This window comes from Megachile rotundata, chromosome 15 (genome assembly GCF_050947335.1).
Source record: "Megachile rotundata isolate GNS110a chromosome 15, iyMegRotu1, whole genome shotgun sequence".
Taxonomy (NCBI): Eukaryota; Metazoa; Arthropoda; class Insecta; order Hymenoptera; family Megachilidae; genus Megachile; species Megachile rotundata.
The window spans coordinates 3652938-3665130 of NC_134997.1; the positions used below are offsets into that span (position 1 = coordinate 3652938).

Here is a 12193-nt window from a genome sequence, read left to right on the forward strand (position 1 = left end):
AACATCTAGTGCCTCAATTTGATCCGGCGGACGACAAAGCGGACATAGAGATATGGGTGCGTGATGTGGATAGAATCGCAAGGCGTGGGAGTTGGCGCGATGACGATATAATGTGTTACATTGCGCGCCAATTGCGGGGGCACGCGCGACAGTTTTTTAATGAGGAACAACGGCGAGACCCCACCTGGGAAATGTTGAAGACGGCGCTCGTCGCTCGTTTTAGGAAACCCCTGCCTTTTAATCGGCTGTTTCGAGATGCTGCCAATTACACAGCGCAGCCGGGACAGAAGCTGGGGGATTACTGTTTTAATAAACTGACCAAGTTGAGGGCGTTGAAGGTGGACATTCCTGACGAGTTTTTAAGGGATGCAGTAATCGGGAGCATTGGTGATGAGACGATCGAGAGAACAATTCGATCAAACAAATATGCGAGTGCCGACGAGCTGTATGTGGCGATGCGGGAGATGGGCGTGATGCCGAAGTCGGAAGGAGTTTCGGCAGCAAAGGCGTCGCGGGTTGCTGAGCGGACGCCGATATCGGTAGCAGGGCCGTCGGGGGTGCGAGCCGCGGATAGAAAGAAGCAGCCGGGTGATCAGCCGAAGCACACGACTAAGTTCGTGTGTTTTAACTGCGGTGAAGAGGGGCACGTTGCGAGGACCTGCTCGAAGCCGCGGCGAAAGTGTATGAGGTGCCAAAAGGGTGGGCATCAGGAGCGGTTCTGCTACAGAACGAAGGTAGCGGTGAATGTAGTACAGGTGAGTCCGAATGATAATAAATGGGTGATGCACGCCCGAGTTAATGGAAGAAGGGTCCAGTGTCTGTTGGACACCGGTAGTGCAAGGACTCTTATTTCCAAGGCGGTTGCAATTCGGCTGGGTATTAAGATGGTCGAGGGACCTTTAATATAATTGCGGGGTTACGGGAGTTTAGGGTCCTGTAATCGTTTGAGGGCGGAAGTGACGATACAAGTCATGGAAGCGATTGCCGATGTCACTGCTATTATTGTTGAGACAGAGGCAATGATCTATCAGGTAATTGTGGGGCAAGATTTCATTGGTCAGGACCATGTGATTTTGATTAAAATACGGGACCGGATCATTGTTAAGGAATTGTCGAGCGTTGGGGTTGAGCCACAATCGTTAATAGATGCGTATGCGACGGAAACGGTGTTTGACTTAAGCGCGTTAGATTGCGGTGAGATGTCGGAAGAAGAACGAATTGGTTGTATAAGAGTCATTGAGGAATATAGGGATCGGGTCACGACATCGATGCGGTCATTGGGTAAAACAAGTCTAGTTAAAATGGATATAAAGTGCACGACTGATGTACCGGTCGTTTATCGTCCATATCGTATGGCTGAGGTAGAGCGTGTAGCAGCGCGGGAAATCGTAGAGGAATTGTTGGAAAACGGAATAATTCAGGAGTCTGTTTCACCATATGCGAGTCCCATTACGCTTGTAAAGAAGAAAACGGGCGAGTATCGACTTTGCGTGGATTATCGGCGGTTGAACGCGGTTACCATTAGGGATCAGTATCCTCTCCCGTTAATCGAAGACCAGATAGATCGGTTAGGAGGGTACTGGTATTTTACGGCGATTGACTTGGCTGCGGGATATTACCAGGTAGCGATGAGCGAAGAAGCCATACCGAAGACAGCTTTTGTTACTCCCGACGGGCATTATGAATGTGGGATTCGGTAAAGAGCAATTAATTTTTGCGTGGTATGAGTGTGTGTGATGTACGAGTGTGAAACAAAAGAGTGTGAATGCGAAAATATATAAAAGCGCGACAGCGTCGAAGGCGACAGTCTTGGCCGAACCGTAGAAACGTGAACTATCATCAATATATTAAATTTTGTATTCCTTTCAATTTATTAAAATATTTACTATCACTTTAATCCGTTTCTCATCTTCTTGCTCCCATCCTACATGAATTTCTACGAATGCCGTTTGGGTTGACGAATGCGCCAGCTGTTTTTCAGAGACTCATAAATACCGTGTTAGGGCCGCTACGAAACTCGATTGCTTACCCGTATATTGACAATATAATTATTCCATCGAAGACTGTGGAAGAGGGTCTGGAACGTCTTCGCCTTGTATTAGGTCGACTGCGTGAAGCGAATCTTACGATTAAACTTAGTAAGTGTTCGTTTCTGCAAACGAAAATAACGTATTTGGGACGGGAAATTAGTGCAGATGGGGTAAGGCCTGGGGAATATAAAATCACTGCTGTTCTCAAGATGCCGGACCCTAAAACCGTTAAGGAGGTACGTCAGTTCTTGGGTTTAGCCGGGTACTTCCGAAAATTTATTAGGGGTTATGCAGGTCTGGTCGCTCCATTAACTGTGCTTACAAAGAAGAATACACCGTGGACTTGGGGTGAACAGCAGAAGGCGGTTGTCCGTGCTATAAAGGAAATCTTGACGACGAGACCGATTTTAGCTATCTTCGACAGCGCAAAACGGACAGAATTACATACAGACGCGAGTTCGTTAGGATTAGGGGCAATATTGTTCCAATATGCAGCTGATGGGAAGCGGCAGGTAGTCGCGTACTTTAGCAAGCAAACAACGGTTGATCAGCAAAAATACCATTCATACGAGTTGGAAACTATGACAGTCGTACTTGCGTTGCGGTATTTTCGGGTGTATTTACTTGGTATACATTTTACAGTCATCACTGACTGTAATGCATTGCGTACCACGTTTACTAAGAAAGACTTGATCCCAAGAATTGGACGGTGGTGGTTGGAAGTCCAAGATTATAGGTTTGATATTGAGTATCGGCCAGGCTCAGCGATGCAACACGTTGACGCATTGAGTAGGAACCCAGTACAAACGGTTGATGTACATCCTGTGGATATCACCGAGGCTGCTTGGATTACGGCGACCCAAACGCAGGACGAACAACTCGGACGGATTCGGGAAATTCTAATAGACAACATTCGTAAAGGCGAAACGAAGCAGTATTTTACGGATTATGTAATGAAGAAAGGGAAACTTTGCAGGCGGTTGAAGGATGGACGAACACCATGGGTGGTACCACGTGCGGCGCGTTTTCAAATTTGTAAGTTGTGTCATGATGATGCGGGACATTTAGGGCTTGAAAAGACGCTTCGGCGTATTCGAGAAAACTATTGGTTTGCAGGCATGAATGTTTTTGTGGAAAAATATGTGAATGCATGTTTGAATTGCGCGTACTATAAACGGACTGGGGGGCGGAGACAGGGAGAGCTACATCCTATAGAAAAGACGCCGGTACCTTTTCATACTTTGCACGTGGATCATGTTGGGCCGTTCGAGAGAAGCAGGAAAGGAAATCGGTATTTGCTGGTTATTGTGGACGGATTTACGAAGTTTACGGTGATAGAACCAGTGAAGGATATGAAGGCAAAACGGGCAGCAAAGATACTTTTGGACATGGTACATCTTTTTGGAGTGCCTCATCATATAATTAGCGATAGGGGGACAGCTTTCACTGCTTGAGCGTTCCAGGTTTTCTGCAGGGAGTATGGCATTCGACATGTGTTGAATGCTGTAGCTACGCCTCGGGCAAATGGTCACTGCGAGAGGTATAACCGAACAATAGTTGCTTCGTTGGCTGCTACAATGGCAGGGAAAAGTCCTGAGCAATGGGATCAAGAGGTAAAAAGAATTTGGTGCGTTCTGAATACGACGCATAATAAGGGCATCGGAATGACGCCAATGGGGGCGTTAATTGGATGCAAGGTGCGTTATCCGGCAGAGGGATGGATTTTGAAAGAGGTGCAGGACGGAATTGAGCGTATGGATTTGAATGCGCTTCGGGGAAAAATATCGGAACATATTACGGAAGATCAACGTAAGCAGAAAGAGTGTTATGATCGGCAACGGCGAGCGGCAAGGAAGTTCCAAAAAGGAGATGTTGTGCTGATTGAAATTACCGCTGATCAGCCGACGGGAGACAGTCGGAAGCTTCATGCGCGTTTTAAGGGGCCGTTTCGGGTTGTTACAGTATTGTATAATGATCGCTATGAAGTGGAAGATCTGAGAGAAGGGGGTCGTCGAGCGAAAACGGTTGTGGCCGTTGATCGAATGAAACCGTGGGTAGCGGCTGTTGAATAATAGAATTATAGAATAGTTAGTTTTGTTGGTCAACCCCAGCGTGCGTGTATAGTCAGGTAGGAAAAGAGGATTATTTAATGAGAGATTTGGAAGGTTCCAGGGCACTACAGCAGGTAGGCGGCTAAAGGTTGGTCGAGGCCTGTTGTGAAGGAGGTGCACTTGGAATAATTAGCATTGAACCCATATGTTGTTGTGTTTGTGATGAAGGTCACAACATGGCAAAGGGGTTGGTTGTTGTGTTTGTGATGGAGGTCACAACATGGCAAGGAACTGGCTGTTGTGTTATGATGGAGGTCATAACATGACAAGAAGCTGGCTGTTACAGTTGTGATGGAGGTCACAACTGGGTGGAACTTGGTCATCGTGGTTGTGGTGGAGGTCACAACCCGATGGACAATTAGGTGTTATGTCTGTGATGGAGGTCACGGCATGACATGATACATGCGGTCATCACTGAGAGGACAACGGGTTGGAACAACTTCAGTGGACGTCGCTGCGTCGAGGATAATGGACTGAGGAAAACAGACAAGAGGTTGAATCCGGATTGAGAGATGAGCGGAATTCTTACTTGGTGGGAAGACTCGATCCATAGGCGTAGCGAGTTGTGGAGTCGCAGACCTCGCATTCAGGCGGGAAGACTGCGTCTTTCTGCTGTCCAAGTATGATATGACTAAATAGACATGGGTGTCATAAATTTTATTTAATTATTGCTAAGAAGGGTTTTGCTACTTGAGAATTAAGATGTTTAAAAGATTTGTATGTCAATGGTGTGTGTTTCTGTTTATGTTCTAGAAACCGAAATAGATTATTTTGCTCAGGGATGAGCAAGCGGGTCAGGTTGGCCGAATGTAAGACGTGGTGGAATTTTCCTGCGACGAAACCGGCAGGACTGCAGGCAGGGCATGGACAGCGTCAATTGTCACCCCCACCCCCGTCTGTAGGACTGAGACGTACGCTGCAGGGCTAGCGGGACAGGACAGGCCCGCAGAGTTATTAAAACGTTCCGAACGGCCACACGTCTTAATAAATTGCATTTTCCATCAGGAATAGACTGCGTACAGCTTATTCAAACCTCAGTGCATTCATTCCTTAGCGCATCCTTTTGATTCGTGTTTTCGTGTTCTAACAGTCATTAGGGATTTAGAGTGCGGGAAAGGGCGAATGAGGCATACTGAATGCACGCGGTGATTAGTTTTGGCTATTTTTGTATTTTCATGATTTGATAGTAAATAAATAAGTCGGTCAAGCATGCTTCGATATATCGTACGAACACGTGGGCATCTCCGCGCGAGAGAAAGCGTAGAGCGTAAAGGCCGGTTCGCAAACATCCAACATGGCGGAGGAAGGATCGCCGCAAGCGCATGGAGAGCGGCCCTTAGGGACAAAGCCTAAGGGTGAAGCGGAGCCACGTGGCAACAAGCAAGATGGCGGAGACATGACGCGTTTTTCAAATGGCAAGTGGATAGGTTGGAGCAAGAAGACAGTGAAGAGGAGAAGAGGAAGAGTCGAGACGATACGGAACGAAGTGAAGGAAGGAAGTAATAAATTAATAAATAAATGAAGTGAATGAGATTAATAATAATAATAATAATAATATTAATTAATTAATAATTAACGAATAAATTATTATAAATAGTGAAGTGTTTAGTAGGTTAATAAATAAATAAATAATAAATAATAAATAATTAACAGATAGGCAACTAATTCGGTGTAGTGTTAGGAAAGTGTTTTGGGAGTGCAGTGAAGTGCTAGGAGTGTTGCGGGTACAGGGGAATATACGTGACCACGTGTGCGAGTGCAGAGGAATAGTGCAAAGCGGGAAAATGGTGGAAAAGTGTTGGAAGAACTGCGGAAAACGCTCCAGCACTCTGGAAACTCCGAAGTCACAACGATGGTGGTGAAAAGGGGCCGCATTGAGAATATCCAGCATGGCAAAGGAAGGAACGCTGCAGGTACTAGGAGAGCGGCCCTAAAGGGTGAAGCGAAAGGATGCGGCAGCAAGCAAGACGGCGGAGGCATGGCGCGTTTTTCAAATGGCAAGAGGAGGGGAAGAAGCGAGAAGGCAGCGAGAGGAAGAAAAATAAGAGCAGGAGTGGAAGAGGCGGAGAAACAAACATAGACACAACCGATCAAACGACTCAAACCCGCAAGGGAGGAAACCAGTGTCAGCCTGGTCATAGCACCATTAGGGGGCACAAAACGGGGACCGACGAAGCGGGGGAGAGGAGGGAGAGAGATCAAATCGAATCGAGCACCCTTCCGATCAACTGTTGATTCAGCAAGGAACCCAGTCGTCAGCCTGGTCATGGCACCATTAGGGGCGACAACGGGGACCTAGTGGAATCAACAGGAGAGGGGAAGGAGAAATTTTTACCGAGAGCAATGGGCTCATGTAGCGTTGTGGAAGAAGACTGGGGCGAAATAGGCAAACGCGGGGGAAATAAAAACTAGAAATTAGACTTAGTGGGAAATGGTGGGGAGAGGTCGCGATTTTTTGCCGTATGTTCGAGCCCACCGGGAGGCGGTGCCGAGGGGGCGTTACAAGGTCAGCTGGAGGTCAGCGCATTTTGCCCGGGAGCCTCCCCTAGATCTTGACGCAGCCCCTAGGACCAAAACCCTTTGGTTAAGAGCATCCATTCCCCACACATGGAACACATCCGCGGGGGGTGGGAGCGGGGGGAGGGGGCAGTCTTTCTTCCACAACTGCGAGCGATGGCCTAGACCAGGTCTACTATGCTCAACCGGTAAGGAAGCCTGGCGGGTTGCCGCCAACCTCCGCGTAGCGGGGGCGGGAGACAGTTTTAGTGGGTATGCACCGAAACCGTCCATACTACCTGGACTATCTTCCCAGGTGTCCGTAATAGGATTTCTGTCTTCCTCAAAAAAAAAAGAAAAAAAAAGAAAAAAAAAGATAACTGAACGGTGAAGCGAGGGGACATCATCGTCGCCGTATTAACAAAGTAGAGAACATCTTGATTTGGACTTTTGTTAGTATTTTTCGAGCAGTTGGGACATTTGCTCCGCACAAATACAGCTCTTCCACAACCATAACAGTGTACCGCTGTTTGTACGTGTTATGGCTCGGTCTTTTCTACTTCTGGTGGTGGTCGCAGGTCATTTTCTTTTGGCGTCGAAGTAGCCTGAAATTGACACTGGTTGCAGTGGATGCTTGTATGCCCGAAATGTCTACAAGTGTTGCAGTGGTCACGATCCGTCAGATATAGGGCTACGAATTTATGTTCCACTGCACAGCAGTTGCTGGTTTCTTTTGGTACGTAGTAATGAACTTAAAAGCCCATAAATTGAACTTCTTCTCTGTGTGGTTCCGTCAGTTCCGCGAGTAAACCGCGTTTCTGTTGACGAATTCGTCCGTCGGGGTGTTCTTAAAGCGTCCTTCCTAAAGCGTTCTCATCGCTAATATTTTCAATCTTTTTAAAAATGGAAATTGTCGATGTGACAACGCGAACTTTTCCATAGTTGTAGGCCTACCGAAACGTGCAGTACATTTCGGAAACCTGCCACGCTCGATAAATTGCCTTCCGTTCAAGAACTCCATTAATTTTAAAAATTGGGATGTAAATAATTGGACTAGGAAAGAAAAAGGAATCTCGCTGGTGTCCTGGTCGGTGGAGATGAAATTCTAGAGTTTAGAGATGGTGTCCCAGAGTTCAGTGTCGAAGGAGTCCTGGACATCCGAGCAGGAGTCTTGAGGACTGCTCTTACGTTTGGCGCCAACATTGTAAGATAGCATTGTTCGTTGTAGAATAGCTCAAGAAGGACACTGAGGAATTTCTGGACAAAACAAATAATACATTTATTCATATAAACATAGACTTTTACAAAATCAAAATTACAAAGTTCCAAATCAAATTTCCAAATTTTTAAGTTTCATGTTATATCATTGATGAATTTACGTAACATAATTATTAGTGCTCGGACTTTACAATTTAATAATTTTCGAAAGTTATACTGGAGGTATCTGAGAGGTTCTTCCGTTACAATTTTAATTTTATTATTAGCACAAAATTTCGGGAATCAGTTAGCATTCAATTTATTGAAATAATTTCTGTCATCAATGGTTTGCTCTTTCTAATGTGGAGAAAAGAACATACACCGTTAAATTTAAATGACATAAAGACATTGCTCTAGTTACAAATGTTTCAAAGTTCAAAATTTCCAAATTCTCATACTCTAAAGTTTCTGAACTTGTCAACTTTTTGAATTTCCAAAATCTCTAATTACCAAATCTAAATTTTTAAATTTGTCACTTTCTAAATTTTGAAATATCATTTAAACATATCTAAGACATTGGTACCAGTCGTAAAGATATAAACCAAGCTAAACGGAATTTCAAACTATTGTATGACTGATTTCACCCAAACCGATACAAATTTAGTTCAGTAGATTTTATAGAGAGATGAGTGATCAAAAAATATTATATTTGTCGTGCTTTTGGGGGAAATAAATCAGTGTTTTCACACTGATTCCACAGCGTTTTCACATCACATTCCGAATATAATATTTATTTATATACAAACTCGTATATGCATCTAATTTGCCTAAAATTGACAAGCGAAATAATGCTTATGGATATAAATTTGGTTTATCGCCATTACTATTAATACTAATGGTTTAATGACAACGATATCATAATATTAAGGACACCACGGCATCAGGATTAGAAAAAGGAAGCCGAGAAATAATAACAAAACTTATAATACACATTAAAATAATCGATAAAAGATCAGTTTAACTGATGACCAAAGTTTATAATTGAGAAATTATATTTTAATTCCCAATCTAAAGTACTACAATTCTAAATTAAATTCTAATCTTATCAATTTTAAGAATTACGGTAAGTTTGTTCGAAATTAAAAGTACTTTTTATTTGATCGAAATTCAATTTCGAAATAAATTTTTACTGTTATTAAGATACAATTAAATTACAAACTTAATTTTAGTTCGCGATGAGAAAGAGTTTCAATTAATAATTGCATATGTATCGTAAATTAAAACCACACAAAATTAAAATTTTCAATCTAAAAATTTTTATTAAATTTTCAATTACAAAATTAACAATCATGCAGTTAACAAGTTGGAGATAGTTCTCTTTCGTAACGTATTTAAATATCCTGTATAACTAGAACATTCTGTTCTGAATCGAAAAATTGGAAGTCGCAGATGTCTGTCGCAGACAAGATTTTAATAAATAGTTTGGTCGATTTTCTACGTCATTTATTGGTTGCTTTGTATAATACATACAATTTTATTCTATTTATTTGTTTTAAGTTCCTGTATTATATGACTTTTTTAGATTACAGATTTGATGTTTGTGCTAAGTAACATTACATTGGATCTACGACATAACAAAATCCAACACATTCAGCTCAACACAAAGGAGGAATATGGGAATTATAAAGCAATAAAAGGAAACATAGAAATATTTGTCGCTAATAATCCTATAATATGTGACTGTAAATTGTATGACTTTCTTTATTACTTGGGCGAAAAAATGCGCCCTGCTTTTCAACAATTTGTTCATATAACGGCAGAAAACTTGACGTGTCGTGGACCAGAGTGGACGAATGGTACACTTGTGAACAAATTACAATGGAAAACCTTTAAATGTCCAAAATCAGAATCATGTCCAACCAAGTGTTCTTGTTGGATAAAACCAAATGAGAGACTATTTTTAATCGATTGCTCCTACAAAAATTTAACGGCAATACCAACGGATATGAATAGTATTCCTTATTATCGTAGCGAAATAAATAAATCTACTGAAATTCCGTTTTTAACGAAATTACGTCTTGCGAACAACAACATCAGCGACGTGTCTGTGAAGGAATTGTCATTAAATGTGGAGGTATGTAAAGTATTTGTTTCTCTGGAAATTGGAATTTTAGTTATTATGCACGTGAAATTGTTATATATGAGCATATTTATGCTAATACCAGTCACGATTATATTAATGTACGTTCCCAGAAAATTGAGATTGAGGACCTTTAAGCGACCAGAGTGTACTTTAAATTTACCAATGCCTTACTAATGCTTTAAATAATTTTAGCATTCAGTAGACAAAACGGGACGTTCGTTACCGTTATCATTTCATATATCAAGCTAATATAACACCACAGTACAGATTCTAAATAGCAAGCATTGTTTTAAAGTTAACACAATTGAGTTAAAAGTATTAGCACAATAATTCATGATAACTAAGTACATTCGAACTAATTATTCGTATCCTAAAGTTTCCACAAGTGCTTCACATTCTTTGTGGATTTCACTCGTCTCTCTCCGACTTGCACCGACATCTATCTTCTTGCTTATTTTTATCATATCTGAAATATAAAGTATTCTCTACATCTAAGATAACTAAAGTAAGTCTGCTGATGTAGATCTTTTCACACGTTTTTATGAACCTCTTAACGAATTAATAGTTTTAACTATGCAATATGCTACTTATACTTGTAAGTTCAGAATCAAACAGTTTGATAATGAACGTTTTCAGGCTTTGGAACTGCATAATAACAGCATTAAAACATTGAAATCAGATGTTATACAATACTTAAGAAATTCCACGACGCTAAAAACGCTTACACTACATGGTAACCCATGGATATGTGATTGCGACTCAAAGGATTTCGTAGACTTCGTCCAGTCACAGACTTTTAAGCGGATTCTGAATTCATCAATGATCGAATGTAGAAATATAAAAATTCCCATACTAAAAATAAGTATGGAAGATCTTTGTTCAAACAACGTTATGATATTGATAGTAGGTATAAGTTTCGCTGTTATTATTACTGCATTAATCATTAGTACTGCAATAGCACTATATTATCGATACCAGCGAGAGATCAAGGTATGGTTGTATGCTCATAAGTTCTGCTTATGGCTGGTAACAGAAAATGAATTAGATAAGAATAAGTTGTATGATGCGTTTATCAGTTATTCGCATCATGACGAAGATTTTGTTGTAAATGAGCTTATCAAAAAGTTGGAAGATGGTCCTAGACCTTTCAAACTGTGTGTGCACTTTCGTGAGTGGCTGGCTGGAGAATATATACCAACCCAAATTGCTCGTTCTGTTGAAAATTCAAGACGGACGATAGTAGTATTGTCGACTAATTTTCTAAATAGCGTTTGGGGACGGATGGAATTCAAAGCAGCACACTGTCAAGCTCTCAGTGAAGGTAGAACAAGAGTGATTTTAATTCTGTATGGTGAAATCAACGTCACTGATGACTTCGACCCGGATCTTAAAGCGTACTTAAACATGCACACATACATAAAGTGGGGAGACCCTTCATTCTGGGATAAACTACGATACGCTCTACCACATCGTCCAGAATTAAAAAGTAATTATAGTTATGGGGAAACTGTTTCGGAAACATTTGCTTTAGATGTAATCAGGCAGCAGTAAGAAAATAAAGGGGAAAATAAAAGAAGGTTCCGAAATTATACAATCATATGTAACTGATTGGTAACTTTTTTGTACGAACGATTTTGTTTGAAAACATCACGTTTCGAAATAAAGTTACAAGAACATAAAAAGCAGTTGATTATTAGAAATCTACGTACAACCGTCCGATCCCATTTTCACTCCAGATGTTTATATTTACGTCACGTAAAAGCACATATACCTACTGTGATGTTCGTGAAACTCCGATGACAAACCATCAGGTCATCCCTAAATTGTTCATACTATCGTCCTGTTCTTTTACGTGAATTTTCGTTTTAGAGAACTTTACAGAAATATAACAGAGTATATCTCTGCTATCGAAATGTTGTAAAGAATAAGTATACAGCTGAGACGACACTGAACAACGTTATCTATTACAAAAATGTTGGTTGTACAGTGAGTTTATTAACCTAGCAGCGATAACGCTTATTATGCGGTGTATATATTCTTTTCCGGAAGATCAGGGTTGGTGGAACAACCTAGTTACGGAGATATATTTTCACCAAAGTAAGACTTCTTTTAAACAGTGAGTGAGTCCGATTTATATTATTTCTACATATTGTCGTAATCCCGATGAATAACAATACTTGAAATTGTTCAAATCTTTCTTTTAATGTCAAAAATTA

At 41.4% G+C, this 12193-nt stretch overlaps 1 protein-coding gene across 1 annotated transcript in view; it reads left to right on the top strand.

Moving 5' to 3' along the window:
* Positions 1 to 11890, top strand: part of LOC143263919 (uncharacterized) — a 29890-nt gene extending 18000 nt beyond the window's left edge. Inside the window, exons 5-6 of the mRNA XM_076539941.1 lie at positions 9417 to 9968; positions 10614 to 11890. Coding sequence (XP_076396056.1) covers positions 9417 to 9968; positions 10614 to 11528 — 1467 coding nt within the window. The 3' untranslated portion in view covers positions 11529 to 11890. The remainder of the gene's footprint in view (positions 1 to 9416; positions 9969 to 10613) is intronic.
* Positions 11891 to 12193: the final 303 nt, after the last annotated feature.